At 59.5% G+C, this 17,389-nt stretch overlaps 1 protein-coding gene across 1 annotated transcript in view; it reads left to right on the top strand.

Moving 5' to 3' along the window:
• IQCA1 (IQ motif containing with AAA domain 1) overlaps positions 1-17,389 on the top strand; it is a 112,141-nt gene that overhangs the window by 74,021 nt on the left and 20,731 nt on the right. Inside the window, exons 12-15 of the mRNA XM_054700178.1 lie at positions 53-114; positions 2,879-2,961; positions 9,557-9,664; positions 11,033-11,232. Of these exons, the coding sequence (XP_054556153.1) occupies positions 53-114; positions 2,879-2,961; positions 9,557-9,664; positions 11,033-11,232 (453 nt within the window). The remainder of the gene's footprint in view (positions 1-52; positions 115-2,878; positions 2,962-9,556; positions 9,665-11,032; positions 11,233-17,389) is intronic.

Raw genomic sequence — 17,389 nt, 5'->3', positions numbered from 1 at the left:
CCAGTTTCTAGCAATAATTGACTTCCTTGCTGCTGTTTCCCTTTCCTTCCAGAAGGCGGGGAAGAAAGACAAAAAAGGGAAGAAGGGGAAGGACAAGGATCTCACGGAGGACAGGTGAGGGGGGCTTGCTTGCGGGCGCACAGGGTGCTGGGGGCACCCGGAGGGCCGGAGGACACAGCCTAAGCCCCTGGCTGGGCCTGAGGGAGGCTGGTTCATGCACCCCCTCACCTGGCGACGGGCTGGGGCCTCCGGGGGCCACGTGCCACGCTCACAGGTGGCCCCGGACGGAAGGACCAGGTCGGGGCGAGGCCTGGAGGCCAGCCGGGCTCCGTCCCTTCTGAGGCCGTGCAGCGTTAGGTTGTAAAACCCATGGGGCTGCTGAGGACTCGCCTAAGAAACAGCATCCCGGCCCACCCGCGGGAGAAACACCGAGGCTCTGAGCAGCGGGTCGGCAGAGCAGGGCCACGGCTCCGGCTTCCCTCCTGGGCCGGGGCGCAGCCACGGGGCCCTCCTGGAAGCGTCTGGAAGGCGAGGGCGAGGCGGAGGGTAGACGGACGCGCCAACGGGTGGTTTTAAGGCCTCATTGGCTTGTTTTTTTTTTAAAGCTAAAACAGAACTTCAGTGCTTTAGCTTTTGAAGTAGATAAGACCTAGGTTTTCAAATATTTTCCAAGAATTGAATTAAAACACCTAAGGAGAGTGATGAGCAATCACCTGAACGTATGCACACGCCTTCCTCCCCGGGTGTGTGCTGGCGGGGAAGCCTGGTTCTCTCCTGGGAGGGGTGCCCCAGCCCCGCCCCCCTGGGTCCCAGCACCACCCCCTTGGGTCCCAGCACCGCTTTCCCGAGGGCAGCTGAAGAGGTCACGAGGTGAGGCCAGGGGGGAGCAGGCTGGCCCGAGAGCCAGCACCTTGTCTGCAGACCCCTGGCCAGCGGCCTCCGCAAGGGCAGCCAGGTGGGCCTGGGCTCAGGCTCGGCACAGAAACACGTCTCCCCAGGGGGACAGCGGCCGCTCCCCCCTCGAGGCGCCACTGTTTGGGGAGAGGGTCGGGTGAAGACGCCATCGCGGACTGCTACCTCCCCAGGCCTGGTCAGCGTCTGAGACCCAGGTGCCCCTGCGGGGAGGCGCGGGTCTGCCCGAGCGCCTGCACTGGCTCCTCGTCCGCCTTCCCAGGCCCGGCCCAGGTGAACACAGTGCCCGGTGTCCTCTAGCAGCTTCAGAGCAGCGCCTCCCCTTGTCTCCAAACCACTGCCTTTCAGGTGAAGAAGAAACACGAGGGCCTTATCCAGTGACACCCCGAGCTAGAGTCAAATCTGCCCGCATGTCTGCTGGGTCCCGATGACTCGCTCGCATTCCCTTGCATGTGACGTGTTGCTTTGCCCTGCGATAGATGCCCATGAGCAGCAGAGGGCACACATGGGGCTCGCGGGCAGTGCCGCATGCTGAGCATCTCCCGCACACGCCCCTTGACCACGGCGCTGTCACAGCGGACCGCAAGCAGCTCTCCAGTGGGACAGCGACCCCGGGAGCGCGCCACTCACCCCTGTGCCCGAGGTACCACAGTCCCTGCCACCTTGTCCCCGCACGACTCTGCACTTCCATTTTAAAGACTCGGTGTCGCCAGAAGAGCGCGGCCAGCCAGGACACCGGCAAAGGCTTCTGTTTCTCCAAGCAAGTGAATAGCAACCTGAAGTCAGTATTTCTGCCATGACTTAGGTAAAGCATTTTATTCCATAGCAAAAGCTGGTCTGGGGAGATCCAAACGCAGGCTTGTGTTCCAGGCTTCTCAAATGATTTTGCTTTGACTATTTTAGAGAATCTTCTGCGTTGCACTAATGCTGTGTGCACACATTATGTGTCTGGATTAAATAAGCATCCAAGTCACTTCTCGATACGGATCGAGCCTGCGCCACCAAACTCCATGACGTCCAGGCTCTACCGCCCCGCAGCAGACACGCTGTTGAAATCTGCCTGATGGAATAAAACTCAGTCGATCAAAGACCAGGGTCGTTGGTCTCACATCCAGGTCAATGGCATTTGGCTGGGGTCAAAGCGGTGGCCTTCAGCCCCTCACACCCACTCGCCTGCACCCCAGCGCCAAGCACATGTCGACATCGCCGTCCTGACGGTGGCTAAAGAGAGAAGGCCGGGCCCGAGCATAAAGCCCGCCCGATGCTCCGGGAGAATCACCCCCCGAAGGCTCAGCTGAGGACCCCTGGGCCTCCCACCTGAACTCCGGCTAGCCAAGCCCTACTTCATTTCCTGGGAGTTTCATTCATTAAGTGGGGCACCATCTCCAGGCCCCCCGGCGTGGGTACCGCCCTGTGCGGCCTGTCAGCCCTCTGTGAACACCTCCAAAAGTGTCACAGCCTCCTGAAGAATCACATGCACAGCTGCAGGGGGTTATCTCTCACGCTGAACTGTTTCCAGTCTAAGCCTTTGTTCTTCATGGAAATTTCTTTTAAACTATTACGCTGTTGGGTTAAAAGGAAACATCAATTTCATGAAGGATTAATGGTCTGCTTTGGCATGCAGATGCCAACCGAATGTGTAATTATGGGCCTTCCTATTACGGGGTAATTGCTAATTCATGTTTGTGCCGTCAGGAAGACCGATGAAGACAGACGCAGGCGTTACGGCGGGTCTCGGGGGCCCGCAGATATGACACTTGCTAACGGGGACAGCAGACGCGCCCACGAATGAGTCAAAGTATTGTTTTTAAAAAGCCTCACTTACCCCTAAATTGTCGACATGCTTCAAAAAACCATGAATTTGCCTACAGCGTGCTATGAGGCGGGTGGGGCCCTCCACGTGTGATGACCGGCGGGCCGTGCGGGGTCCATGTGCTCACAGGGGCCTGGTCTGCTCTCCCCCCAGGACCATCGAATCTCTGTACAAGGAGCTGGTGGAGGCGGGGCTGCTGATCCAGAACCCCAAGGTCAACCTCTCTGATTACATCGGTAAGTCGCAGGCTAGTGCCCTGTGTGTCCCTGGCCCCCTGCGCTGACATCCCACAGAAGGAGACAGGCTGCCCAGGCATGGCAGCTGGGGTGAAGGCTGGGTTGGATGAGCTGAGTAAGGGGGTGCTACAAGCTGGCGCTTCCAGCGCCCGCCCCTAATGTGGTCCAAGCAGGTTTCGAACCTGCCAGCCAGGTGTGGGGGGCGCTCCCGCTGGCCCCAGCCACCTGCAGGAAAGGAAGGTGCTCGGTGCTTCGTGTCTACGTGGATGGTTCTGGGAGCGGCTCGGGGACCCCACACTGTCCATCCAGGGGCCACGGAGGACTCCTCAGGGAGAGGAGGTGGGCGTGTGCGGCCATGGTCTTCAGCGAGCGTCTTCTCTTTATTCTATAAAGGCAACAGGACATGAAAACACACCCAAAGCTTAAGATGCCCATAGTCCACCGCCCTGGTGCCAGCACCATTCTCCCGTCACACCAGCCCCGCGAGCAAGCGGGTTCTCTCACGAGCCCACAGAGGGCTGTCCCGCCCCCAAACGTCCCGTGCGCGGACGCTGCTCCTGCACAGCAGACACTCCCCGGCTCCTCCCGCGGGCCAGCGACGTTCTCGTAGCTGTCCTTCTCCATCCCAAACCCCCTCCAGGGTCCTGCGCGGGGTCCGTTTGCATCTCTTTTCAGCCCCGGATCTGGACAGTCTGTCCCCCCGCCCACACCCCTCCCAGCCCCCCGTCTCCCGCGGCACGGCGCTGCTGTGGGGCCTGAGCTGTGTTCCAGGCTCAATTTGGATTTGCTTGGCGGCGTCCTGGTGGCTGGACGCGGGTGAAACTCTGGCAAGCTGTATGCAGAGGCCGTGCCTCGATGTTTCACATCGGGGCACTCAGCCCCCCAGGCCACATCACTGGGGGTCACCCAGATGCTCCCCCTTTGTGGCGGATCAGTGGTGGGGCGGGGTTGGGGCTCAGGTGTTTCTGTCCCAACCGTCTTTCGTGCAAAGGTCCCAGCACCCGCGCTGACGGCTGGGGTGCGGTGGGCTGTCTGTCTCCCTCTCTCGCCACCTCTGTAGGGAGGTTTCCTCTCTCCTTCCTTTTGAAATTGCTGTGGCATGGGGGGGCACGCGGCCCCCTTTTCCCAGCTAAGTGCGATCGCCGCCCCCTCCCATCCGCTCACCGTCCGCGTTGACCGATTTCGCCCGTGGAGCAGAAGGCTCTGGCCAGAGCGGGCTCCCTCGCTCCCTCGGCAGGAGAGCCAGGCCTTCCCAGAGAGCTGGGAGGAGACGTCCTGGTTCCCCACAGCCCCGGAGTTTACTGGGAACTCCGCTGGACCCCACTTGTTTTGTGTTTCCTGCTCAAGTAGGGCTTGTCCTGGACGCCCTGATCCTGTTCTGCCAGCTGTGGTGAGATGAGCAGCAGCTTAATTGGCAGTGCCCTCTCCGTCCTGGCGGCTGTGCCCGGGTGCCCTCTGCGCCCACACATCATGTTTGCTTGGTGCATCTCCACAGCCCTGTCCCAGCCAGGGCTCAGCCCTTGGCAGGGCCTCAAGATCAAGCGAACATGGCCCTCACTGTCAACCTCTTGTCCACCTTGGATGTTTCCCGTGACGTCTCCGCTGGTTTCCAGGGATCTGTAAGATGCCCGCAGTCAGGGTGAGTGGGGTCAGCCCCCGGGGCGACCCGGGGACAGTGACCCAGCCCAACGAGAGCAGCCAAACCACCCCAAGGGCTCGCTCCCCTGGTCTTTTCCACCTTTTCTCTCATTTTTTTCCCCCAGTTAAGATCCTTAGCTTCAGAGAGGAGCTTCCTAAATGCCACGTAAAAATAGGTGCCCCGCGAAGCTCGCCTGGGGGTGCAATAAATTTTCCCTTCCTTTGAGAAAGTCGGGCCTGGCTCTCCTTTTCTTTACCACGCCAAGCCTTTCAGATACCAAGAGCAAAGATCACAGGAAACATGTACACCAAAAAGAACAAGGTTTCCCCTTAAACTCCAAAGTACAGGCCACCAAGGAGGAGAACAGAAGAACCCCAAAATGCCTGCCAGGATGCACTGCAGAGCACTGCCCCCCCCAGAAAAGCTCAACTGATGGGGTGCCCCACCCACAGCAGATGAGGACAGGGCCAGACTGTGGACACCACAGGGTCACGAGAACGGGGCCCTCCACGCTTGCCCCAAGACAGGCCTTTCGCTAGGGGTGGGGAGAGAAGAAAAAATTGAGGGGGGCCAGGACCATCACACCTTTAACATACATGAGAACAGAAAAAGGGCTCCATGAAATTTGAAAAGCTGCCCTGACCTGAACCGAGCTTTCTTCTAAACTCTAAGAATGTTAACTCCCGGGGCCTCCCTGCTGGCGCAGGGGTTAAACACAGCGCTATCAAGCTGCTGCCAGCCACTACTGCGGGAGTTCAATCCCGGCCGGAGCAACCCACACAGCGCAGCAGACCTCTCCTGCCGCCCGCTGCTCCCCTCAGCAGTGTCCTTCGGTCCTTCTGCCTGTTCTGCTCCCCGCTCTGGCTCTGGTGAATCCTCTCACCCTCCCGCGCATCTGGCCTGTACCCTGGTTCTTGTAAAAATAAATAAATAAATCTTAAAAAACAAAAACAGAAGACTGTTAACCCCTGGCACTCTGAGCAGCAGAAAAATTCAAGGTCAGCGCTTGCTTCGGTGAAGTCACTATGGAAGGTAAAGAATGAGGAAAGAATTAGCATCACAAAAGGAGGGGCCCCTGAGGCAGATGGAGCCAGGGCTGCTCTCAGGCTAGAGGCTGATACACATTAAGAAGGGAACAGAGAAAGATCCCAGATGCTGTACCAGCCGAATTTATTTTCAAGTATCCAGCACCAAAATTCGTCAGCGTGCAAGAGCCCAGAACATTGTCCCCATGAGGCCTTCCGGAAGCGCCCACCACCAAGGCAGTGGACCCAGCGGCCTGCACCCAGCGGCCCGGCAGGACTGGAGCAGGTGAAGCTGCTGATGGGGCGGGGCGCGCCCCTCTGATGAGGACCAGGCAAACCCAGACGGGGAAGGGTCAGCACAGCCGAGAGCGCTGGCCATGGCCAGTGACCCTAAGAGATGGCCGGGGGGGTCAGCCCTGTGGCTGTGGGGGTGCGGTGACGCAGTGAGTCTGATGGGGGTACAGCTGGGAGAAGCTGCGGGTCCGCGGCCCTCCCTGTGGCCCTGGGGACTGGTGTTTTGTGGGGAGGAAAGGACACGGACCCGAGAGAAAACCTACAGTCCTGAAGTCGCCACGTGACGCCTGAGGTGTTCACTCTCCCCACTCTCTCAACACACACACACACACACACACACAAACCACACCACACACACCACACACACAACCACACCTGCAGCTCGAGGCCTGGCACCGGGGCTGTCCCTGCTCTCCTCCTCCGGAGGCTGCCCCCCTCCAGGGTGCAGGTCCTTCAGGGGATCTTTCTGTGCCTCGGTTTCCGCAGCAACGGCCTAGTGACGGCTCTGCCTCCTCCCACGGCTGGGGACTCGTGGACAGAGCCCGGAGGCCACGTCAGCTCGGAACTGGCCGTCGCCTCACTGTGGCGGGCGGTGGGCTCAGGGGCCCAGTGGAAGGACTGGCCCACGGTCCTGCCTGCACCTCCTTCCTGCCCAGTCGCAAAGATGCGGAGCTCAGAGGGCGGCCGCTCCGGAGGGGAGTCCGGGCTCAGGCCCAAGCCCCCCTCTTGGAAATGCTCCCGCCCTGCCCGAGCCCACGCTGCTTCGTGTTTCTTGACTCCTCCTTGGCGTTCAGCGTCTGAAAGACCAAGGGGTCCCCGGGTCCCCCGTTACAGGCTGTGACTCTCCTTTTCACACGCAGAGGCCTCGGAGCTTAAGAAGCCCATCATTTTCAGGCCTTGCTCCCTCCGCGTTCTCCTCCTGCTGCTGCAGGGGGGAAACAGACGCTCGCTGGAGGCTGATTCTGTCTTTAATTCTCAGGTTTCTGCCTCGCGCTGTTTCCGCTGCACCCCAAGTCCCCCCTGGCCATGACTCTCCTCCGGGTGCTTTTACCAGGACCCCTGGGGAGCACCGCAGACCGGGGGCGGGGGCTTCAGCAACGGAAGCTCGACTTCCCAGGGTTCCTGAGGCCTGGAGGCCCAGGTGGAGGTGTCAGCAGGCAGGGGTTGGGGGGCTGGGGGTCTCTGTTGCTTCCCTGCAGCCCCACACCCCTTCTGCTCCCCACCGCCCATCCCCCCACCTGCATGCCTGCCGCCCTCGGGCTCCCGGGGCCTGCGCTGACCTCAAGTCCAGGCATCTCTGCTCCCGCCTCAGACCTTCTCCCCCTTCTCCCCACCGCAGCACCAGTCCTCCTGGCTCGGGACCCCCAGAGGACCTCATCCTGACAGACTCCCCCCAAAACATCTCACGCTGAGATCCCCGGGTTAGGGTTTCAATGCAAGGACTTGCAGGGCTCCTGCTGCCCGTGACACTCGCCACACCTGTCCCCTGCCCTCCTGGCCCTCTCCCCGCCTCTGCCTCCCAGGCCCCCGCGGCCCTTCCTTCTCCCGCAGGCGGGGCCTGGTGTCCTCAGTGCAGGCGTCGACGTGGGGGGGATGTGCCCCCTCACGCTCAGGACTCTCCTCGCCACGCAAACGGCCCGGCTACTCGCCCTGCGCCCCGCGGACCCACGAATGTCCCCTGATGCCATCTGTCCAAAGAAACCCTGTCCGGTTCTAGAAAACGCGGTGCATGTGGGATCCGGACGGGCTCGCCGAGCAGGTCCTTGGTGTCTCCTCTCGTGTCGTGTTCGCAGCCGGGCTCCGGCTGTCCCGCGGCGCCGCTCTCCACTCCGGGGAGGGGATCAACCATCTTGTCTCCACTACCCGCTCATCAGCGGGTGCGCCGGGGCGCGTGGACACCTCATCGGCGCTCAGCCTGCCCACCGGCCCCGTCCTTGCCAAGGACTTTGCTTTTCCACACGAGCCTGCGCGAGGCGGCCCCTGCAGCCGAGGCCAGCCCTGCCCACGTGCACACGCTCGGCTCGCTCACCCGCGGGAACCCCTCGGAGCTCTCGGGGTTCACAGAGGCACGGCCCCGCCATCTGCTCTTGCGGCGTTTCCAACTTCTCATGGGTGCGCCGGGGTGCACGGGGGACATCGAGAGCAGCGCCCAGGGGGTGAGAGCAGGAAGGGGTGATGGCGACGCCGTGGGTCGTCCGTGGCATGTTTTCCTCAGACGCAGGGACAGCTCGGGGCGCGCCAGCCACGGCCCAGCCACAGACAAATGGAGGCCGCCAGACTAATTTCCGTGGTGACCTTATCTAAATTAGTTAGAAAATAACACTTCAGATTTATGGCGAGTCACAATTAAGCCCTTTGATGCCTTCTAATTAAACCTGTAGAGATTTATTTCTGCATTATTCCTTTGGTGATCCTTTAAAAATGATAAAATGGAGATGGATATTGCCCTCCACAGGAGCTGTTTCTATTTACGCTAAATTAGACTCAGACCCTTCCTCTCAAATGCCACCCTCAGGTTCCGCGTCCCCAGCGCCAGCACAGATGCCGGGCGCAGCCTTCAATCACGCGTTTATAAAGTCGGTGCAAAGGTTACACGCCCTCTCTGGGGAGAGAAATCAAACAAACCTGCTCTGTCCACGTCGTCCCCGGAGGTCCCCCAAGGTGGAACTTCACACACAGGCACACCCCACCAGTCCCCCCCACAGTCACACACCTACAGTCGCACCCACAGTCGCATACCCTGTCACACCCCCACAGTCACAGCCCCAGTCACACCCCCAGTCACACCCCCAGTCATACCCCCAGTCACACACCTATAGTCACGCCCCCAGTCACACCCCCAGTCACACACCTACAGTCACACCCACAGTCACACCCACAGTCACACACCCAGTCACACACCCACAGTCACACACTCAGTCACACCCACACACACCCACAGTCACCCCCACATCACACACCTACAGTCGCACCCACAGCCACACACCCTGTCACACCCCCACAGTCACACCCCCAGTCACACACGCAGTCACACACCTACAGCCACATACCGTCACACCCCCACAGTCACACCCACAGTCACACTCCCAGTCACACACCCACAGTCACACATCCACACACACTCACAGTTACCCCCATAGTCACACACCTACAGTTGCACCCACAGTCACACACCCTGTCACACCCCCACAGTCACACACCTAGTCACACACCCAGTCACACCCATAGTCACACACCCAGTCACACCCATACACACCCAGTCACATACCCACAGTCACACCCAGTCACACCCACACACACCCAGTCACACACCCACAGTCACACCCAGTCACACACCTATAGTCACACAGCCAGTCACACACCCACACACACCCAGTCACACACCCAGTCATCACGGGGTACTTTTCATGCTCAGAAGTCAGCAGCAGCCGCGGCTCAAGGCCTGGCTCTGCAGCCAGCACACACCCACAGTCACACACCCAGTCACACACCTTCGTGCTTTCATGGCTGGACTGCCCGGCCTCCTTCAGAGGGACACCAGGAGACAACCCTGGCTCACAGACGTTGCACCTGCATTCCCGCCCGTTCCCAAAGTGCAGCCCCGACGCGCTCCGCTGACGCTCTGTCTCCTCCCCAGGCGAGTACTGCTACCTGGGCACGACCCTGCGCCAGGTGTCCGTGGAGCCCATGCCCTCCCTGCAGGACATCCGGCAGCTCATCACCTTGTATGGGATCCTGCCACTAGGTAAGGCCCGCCCGGCAGCTCGCTCCCCCAGCAGGCGGCCCTGGCGCACAGTACGGCCGGCTCGCCCCGGCTCGCGTGAAGCCTCCCCCAGCCCCCCGCCCTTCACGACACGACCCCATTCTGCTGGTTGCCTGGAGGCCAGCTCAGACCCTGGCAGCCCAGCCTAAGCGCCCATCCCCCCTCCCCACCCGCCCCCCAAGTTAGAGCTCACTGACTCTCCGGAGCTCTGTGGCCCTCACGGTCCCGGCACTGTCCGCCTCCCGGCCCGTGACCTCGTCCGCGCTCGCGCCTCCCCAGCCCGCGACAGCAAGTCCTGGCTCTCTCCCGCCTCTGGGCCGGGACCCGCCAGAAGGCAGACTGTGCCCTCCTGAGCGGTCCCTGCACCCGGGACTCGGTGGGCCCAGGCTTGGCACCGCTCTCCCTCTGCGTCCCTCCCCCCCGCCACGCCGCCATGCCCCTCGCCACCCAAGTGGACGCACCCACTCAGCCCCACGTCACAGAGCCGGGGTCCCAGGCTGCGTTCTGTGGGGCGTGGTGAGTGTGGTGAGTGTTCCTCGCTGTTAGGGGAAGGCCCTGACCTTCTCAATCACGCGAGGAAGAAGGCACGCACAGTAACAGCGCGACACCCACCTGTGCACAGCGGGTCAGGACGAGCCCAGTAGTGACCCACGGCAGCGAACATGGCGGCAGATGCTTCCGTCGCAGCACGCTCGATGCCGAGAATTAAACCCTGAAACAAACCAGCACATAAATTAGAGTCATTTCGGGCCTTGTGCAACGGGCTGGCACTCGGGCCGAGGAAGGCACCCAGGCCCGTCGCGGCCTGCGCGCCCAGGAGAGGCGGCCGGGGAGGGAGGCTCCTGGGCTTGAGCCACTGCAGGCTCGCGAGGGCCTTTCTCGCCCACGGCAGGTCACCTCCGCCCGCTGTCGAGCTAGAAGCCAGGGCAGGGGTCCAGGCCGCTGCCTGCCTCTTGGGGCCCCTGACACGAGAATCATCCATGAGCTCTTCTCAGTCCATCCCACACTCCCTTGCCGGGCTTCCAGGGGACAGGCAGAAACCCCCCGAATGCCTGAGCTTGGTCATGGCAGGAACGTTCTCTAAAGTTATGAGTGTGGAGGCAATTCTTGGGTGGAGAGTAGAAGAAAACGTCACGTAGCCGAGGAGCCCCACGCACCACCTCGCTTCTGAGGGCTTAACGGCGCTGCGGGGCCAGCTGAGAGGGAAGGCGCCCTCTGGGTAGAAACGCTGCTGGCAGACTCCCCAGCCCTGCAAACCCGGGGTCACGCGGTGCGCCCCAGCCTGCAGGCGCGCTCGTGTAAGGCCTGCGTGTTTGCTCGGCGACCTGAGGGCCTGTGTCTGCTCTGTAGGTTCCGCAGCCATGCGGGAGAAGGCCCCTCCCGTGCAGTCCCTGCTGCTGGCCGGGCCGCCTGGGGTGGGGAAGAAGATGCTGGTCCACGCCATCTGCACGGAGACGGGGGCCAACCTGTTCAACCTGTCCGCGGCCAACGTCGCCGGGAAATACCCCGGCAAGAGCGGCCTCCGAATGATGCTGCACTTGGTTCTCAAGGTATTTATTCCATCCTTGGTTCCTGGTTCTCCTCCCTCTTTCAAATTACATGGTCAAATCCTGCACTTAATTTCCGTGAGCACAGTCACTTGCAAATAATTTCCTTCGGCTGACATGAGCGTCCCCCCCAACCCCCCCGCCTCCCCCCATAAATTACTTCAGCATTGCATCTGGCTGAGCACCCGACAATTAGAAACACCATCTTCCTCTGCATAAACAGCTTATTGTGCCGTCCAGCTCAGCCTCCTTTGGCCAAGAAGCCCTCCCTGAGGTGCTCGTACCCTCACTGGAAGTCCAGTATGTGACTCCATCCTCAGCCTGCTCCCCTCCCTGGGAGCCCTCGGACCCCTGGTGTCGGGCATCTTTCTCACATGGCGGGGTGCAAAGTGACATGCACATCCCGAGTGCATGTCCCCCCACCCCATGCTCTGATGCTGTAGGGGAGGCCCCAGGAAACTAAACCGGCCACCACTGAGGCATTGGTGAGGGCAGGGGCAAGGAGCCCTGAAGGCGCACACTGCCCGCCCTGGGCCTGAGAGGCTCGTGCTGCTCTGAGCCTTCAGCGTGTTGATGCCAGAGCGAGCGAGCCCAGCACCCCCAAGGGCTGCATCAGCTCCAGAGGCAATGACTGCTTTGCGGGTGCAGGCGGTGATGGTGGTAAATGGGTGGTAGCAAGGTAGGTAAGTAGGTAGGTTGCTTGGCAGGTAAATGGGTGGGCGGGTGGGTGAATGGATGGATGGGTGGGTAGGTGGACAGACAGGCAGATACACGCAAACAGACAGATGCAGCGTGCATGGATAGAAAATAGATGCTGCAGACTCACGCACGTCCGTCCGAGGACCGCGAGCCGAGAGCGTTCTCACTCGGTTCTCATGTCCTGCCTTTGGGGCTAACCCGGCACCTGTTAGCACTTTATCTGAATCCCTCTAGTGCCCCTTCAGCAATGTCTCTTGCTTTCAGCCGTTGCTGCGGGTCTCATGGCCGCTGTCAGCCTCTCCCCTCTCACGCAGAGCTCACGTTGTGCCTTTCCACCCTTGCGAGGGCGGGCTCGCTTCCCGCCCTTGTCCTTCATGTCTGCATCCCACGCTGTCCGTCTAGAGACGCCGCTGGTGTTTGCTGTAAGGAGTCATCGTCTTGTAAAGAAACTAGGAGGGAACATGTAGGATTTTACTCTTGTCTACCTAGTTGCCACTTTCAGTCTTTGTTCCTTTGGTCCCTTCCAGTTTCTACGCGACCCGTTTTCTTCCAGCTGAACTTCCTGCAGCGTTTCCCTCGTGCAGGTCCACTGCAGCCAATGGCCCTAGTGCTCGTGTCAGTTATTTTTAAATGCCTTCACAGTGCCTCTGCGGCTGATGACTATTTGGGCTGGATACAGAGTTCTGGACTGGCGTACTTTTCTGTCAGCGCTTTAAAGATGGCATCCATCGTCGGCCGCCGGTGTTTCTAATGACGTCGTGGATAGCTTGACCCATCTCCTTTGTGGAACGTGTCGTTATGTGGGTCTGAGATTTTCTCTGGATTTGGGGTTTTGGTTTTATCGGTTTGACTGTGATCTACCTAAGTGTTGTAATCCTTTGTATTAACCACTTGGGGGTCACTAGACTCACTGAATATTTAAATGTTTCAAATTTGGGAAATTGGATCATTGCTTCCTCATGTATATTTTCTGCCACCGTTTTTCTTCTCTCCTCCTAAAGCTCCAATTATATAAATATTTGACTATTTGATATTGTTTTGTAGGAACTGAGAGTCTATTAATTTCCAGAAATTGTTTGATAATTTCTATTAATCTGATGGAAGTTTACCTACATTCTTCTACCATCTCCAATATGCTAATAAACCCACCTGGCAGATTTCTTGTCGTATTCCTGATAGTTTGGTGGCTTTTCAGTGCTAGAATTTAAATTTATTTTTATAGACTTTCATTCTCTGCTGCAGTTCTCCATCTGCTCATTTAATACGACTATTTTTTCCTTTAAGTCTTGAACTGAATCGTTGTAGTGCTTTATAGTTCTTATGTGCTACTTCCAATGCGGGGTCATTTTGGGACTTTCCTTGAGTATGTGTCACACGTTTCTGTTTCTTACATGATTGATAATTGTTACCGTACGCTACACGTTGCAGGCCATGTGCCACGACACGCTGAAGCATGCTGGGCTTTGTTCTAAAGACAGCTCGGTGACTGGTTGATCAGCTTGAACTGCGGAGGTCTGGCTTTCCATTTTGTTAGTGGGAGTCGATTTTGACTTTGCCCGAGGTCCGTGGCAAATCCTGAGTCTTGAGACATGGTCTTTGAGGTTTCGCTGGAAAGTCTGAGGTCTTTAACAAGTTCCTCACACTTGGCAGAAGCTTCAGGTACGTGCTCAGTTCGTTAGTTTTCCAGCTGCTGCTGTCTCACGCCCTTCCTCCACATACACATGCTTCCAAGGTTAACCGAGGACTTGAAGACAAGCTGGAATTTGAAGCCCAGCATCCTGACTTGTTGTCTCCATCCACTTAAATTCTCCAGAGGAAACCAAAAGAAATCCTCCACCCTCTTGTCCAAATGACCCCTCAGTTAATTCCTTCAAAACATCCAATTTTGTTGACAATGTCAGGTGGCCAACGGACACACCTAAATACAAAAATGGCGGCATCAGCATCTATGTATCCCAGATGCTGTTCTATTCTTCTCTCTGTCTTAACTCTTCAGTCCTCACAACAACCTGAGGAGGTGGACACTGTCGTTCCCGTTTTACTGATAAGACACATGAGAAAAACGCATTTAAGTGATTGTCCTGGGTTGCAACACTGCGACGTGGACCTTCCCGCCCAGGCCCAGAGTCTGTAGGTTTAATGACAGTGTTATTCAGCCTCCGGCTGAGGTTCGGGCTGGACCAAGACTCTCCCTCCTACCCGTCCACTGACTCTGCGCTCCTGGTGTGACTCTGGGCCGGGGCCATGGCATGACCGAGGTGCTCCCGGCTCTGGAAACCGTCGGTTCTTACCTCTGAGAGGGTCTGACTGGAGAGCAGATCAGCATTTGCTAGCATTGTTGCAAGCTAACATCAGGTGGGTGTCAAGTGATCAGCATGCGGAACAGCACACTCGCCCACCGGGGCCGCTGGTGCCGCGCCTGGCACACACCTCATTAAGCCTCCCCCGCACCGTGTTTATAACTGATGAATGCAAGACCCACAGGTCCCAGGAGACGAGGCATCCAATTAACGACGTGTCCCGGTGTGACTGACAGACAGCTATCTGCGCTGCCAAGAGGGGTTGCTGTCACGAGCCTAAGGATGTGGCCCCCGTCCCTGTGCTGTGCATCCGTGTCCTCCTGTGTGTCCGTGGGAGCAGGGGCAGGGCTCGGCTTGAATTCAGCCCAGACCCGTGAGAACTCGCACAAGGGCCTGGGTCTGCATCGGGCTCTCATCACAAGTGCCCATCATGGGCCTGACCACGGGCAAGTGGGGCGCAGCCCTGAGTGCTGCTGTGTTTCAGCCCTGACCAGCACAGGCCTCCCCCACATCCCTGTCCATGTGGGCGCCCTGGGGGGCACATCCCCGGTTGTCTTTCTACCACAAACCCAAAACCACGCGTTGTTTGAGGGATCCCTTTACTGTTCACACAGCAGCTCTAATAGAACCTGGGGCGGGAGGTTAAGAAATGTGCTTTTTGTACAATAACCAACTATTATGTCAAATTCTCCTACTAAAGCTGTGCATAGAGAAGAACATGCCTCTCTTTAGTGAGGAAACATTAGAAATATCTCTAACAATTAAGAGCATGATGAGCAGCACCACAAATTCAGGACCACGAGGTCTCAAGGCACCAGCCTCACTTACGCGGCAGCAGCCCCTCGGGAGGAGGCGGCGGGCCTGTCCTGACCTCCGGCCAGGGGCCGGCCACATTCCAAGGAGTTTTGCACACATGTTCCCTTTTAGCTGTACCAAATTCCTGTTGAGGCAGGAATTAATGTCCCTATTTTACAAACAAAAAATGTTGAGGCTCAAAGTGTTCAATTTGGCCAAAATGCAGTGCATCGGGGCTGGCGGACGAGGGCTGGCGGCCTGGTTCTGCCTTCAAGGCTGTTCTGTGGTCGCAGCTGGCCTCTGGAGGGGGGGGGCAGGCAGACGCCCCAAGTCCAGCCTGCAGGAGCAGGCTCCCCGTGCCCATGGTGTCTGGGGGCAGGCCAGTCCTGGGCCAGCGTCAGCCAGGAACTTCCCAGTGAAGAGGAAGGAGCCCCCAAGTCCCGCAGCCTCGCCCACAGGACACCCCTCCCTCCCGCCCAGCAGCGCCCTCCCTAAGTGCCAGGCCATGTGAAAGCCAGGGCTGTCCTGCAGGACGGGACCCTCATCCTGTGCTCTGGGTCCTGAGGGAGCTGCTCTCTTTTCTTGGGGGGCTGTGTGCCCCCCTCGCCGCCTGTGCACTGGGGTCTGGTCACCCAGGCTGGCATGGGGGGAGCGGGGAGCGGGAAGAGAGGGGTGAACAGCCGCCTGGCAGCGCGGGGTCAAGGCCGCATGACCACATGAGCCGAGAGGGAGCCACGCTGTTGCTGAGGCCTCGGCACCACCTGCTGGGGCCCCTCCCGGGCTCAGTGGCCTCGGGCAGCGCACCAAGGGGGCCCGCCAGGCCCGGCGGGGGACACCCAGCATGTCCCCTCACTCAGGTGACTTCTCTCCTGGCCCGTCACCTGAAGACTGTGCAGCTGGTGACGCGTCATTTCTGAAAAGCACCGCGTGTAACAAACTTGCTGTCTCAGCCCCACCCTCACACGGCCACGTCAGTTAGGCTGTTTCAAAGACCTCCCCCGACCCCCAAAAAGCAGAGCTGCAAGAGAGACAGAGGCAGAGAGAGAGACACGGAGACCAAGATGGAGCCTGAGAAGGCGGGAGGGAGAGAAGCCCTGGGCCGCGTGGGGCCACGTGGGGCCGCGTCGGGTGTGGAGGGTGAGCGCCCAGCGGGCTGGCGAGTCATCAGGATCGGGTCCCGGCTCTGAGTCCTGAGGCAGTTTCAGGTGGAGGGAGGAGCATGCAGTCCTCAAAGGTGTTTTGTTCTTTTCACACAGACTGTACTTTAGAGCAGTGTCGGGTTTGCAGAAATCGGGCAGAGCTGCAGACCCGCCACAGGCCCACGGGCGGGCGGGCGGACCGGCCCCGCGTCCTCAGCAGGTGCCGGCGGACGCCTGTGGGGTGGGCGCTCAAGTGCAGTGTGCCCCGCGTGGCAGTGTGTGTGGGGTGAGGCCTGAGGAGCCGGGAGCCGCCAGGGGAAGCCAGGCGCGGCCTGGGCAGGGCGCCCTAACAACACACAGTGTGAGGGAAGGCTGGGTACCTACGCTGGCGTTGGCTTCATTGTTCTGGAAGTCGTGGGCACAGTCAGTGCAGGCCGGGGTGACCGGGGCCCTGTGCATTTGGGAGGGGCTTGGGAGGAGAGGCTGGGAAAGCCCACGGGGCCTGCAGGCTGGCCTGCGCGGCCCAGGGGTCAGACTAGCATGGACTTGCGCCTGCTCCTGGTGCCACCTGCACCCTCCCCAGCACCTGTCCGTCTGCCAACTTGGCCTACACCCCCGCCTCCTGCCTGGGCCTCTCCTGGGCCTCGGTGTACCCACCTGCCCAGCACGGCTCCTGACTCGTTAGCACACCACTGCTCTTCTTCCTCTTGTGTGCGGGGTTTAGCCCACTAGCCTCTGGTGAGGACGCCACGTGACTTCCGAAATCTCATGAAAGGTCATGCGAGGAAATAGAGAGTTTAAATGTCGTTTAAAAGAGTGAAAAGATAGACCGAAAGTCTTCGTCCACTAAGTATGGAAACAAGATCCAAGTAACTACAACGGGGAAAGTGAGCCCCGTGACCCACACTCCCCCGGCCCCTCCCCGGCGCGGCGGGCCTCGCTGGTGGCGCAGGACGGGGCCCAGCGAACACGTTCAGATGCAGGAGCTGCGCGCTCAGCAGGGCCACGGCGCCCGCCCCCGGTGTCGCCTGCCCCGGGGCCCGTGGGGTCTGACACATCGCGGAGAGAGTCGGGGTGTGGGGGGTGACGATGACTGGGGACTGCAAGCTTGGGGGGGTGCTTGCCTGATGGGTGGGTGGTTCGTTTCAGTTCGGTAAACGGAGACAACTGCTGAGAAAACCAAACAGCTGATCCTTCCCCTGGGAAGTTCTCTATGGCGAGCAAAAT

The sequence above is a fragment of the Talpa occidentalis genome, unplaced genomic scaffold (genome assembly GCF_014898055.3).
Source record: "Talpa occidentalis isolate TD23 unplaced genomic scaffold, MPIMG_talOcc4v2.1 talOcc4.3, whole genome shotgun sequence".
Classification (NCBI taxonomy): Eukaryota; Metazoa; Chordata; class Mammalia; order Eulipotyphla; family Talpidae; genus Talpa; species Talpa occidentalis.
This window is presented reverse-complemented; position numbering and strand designations above follow the sequence as displayed.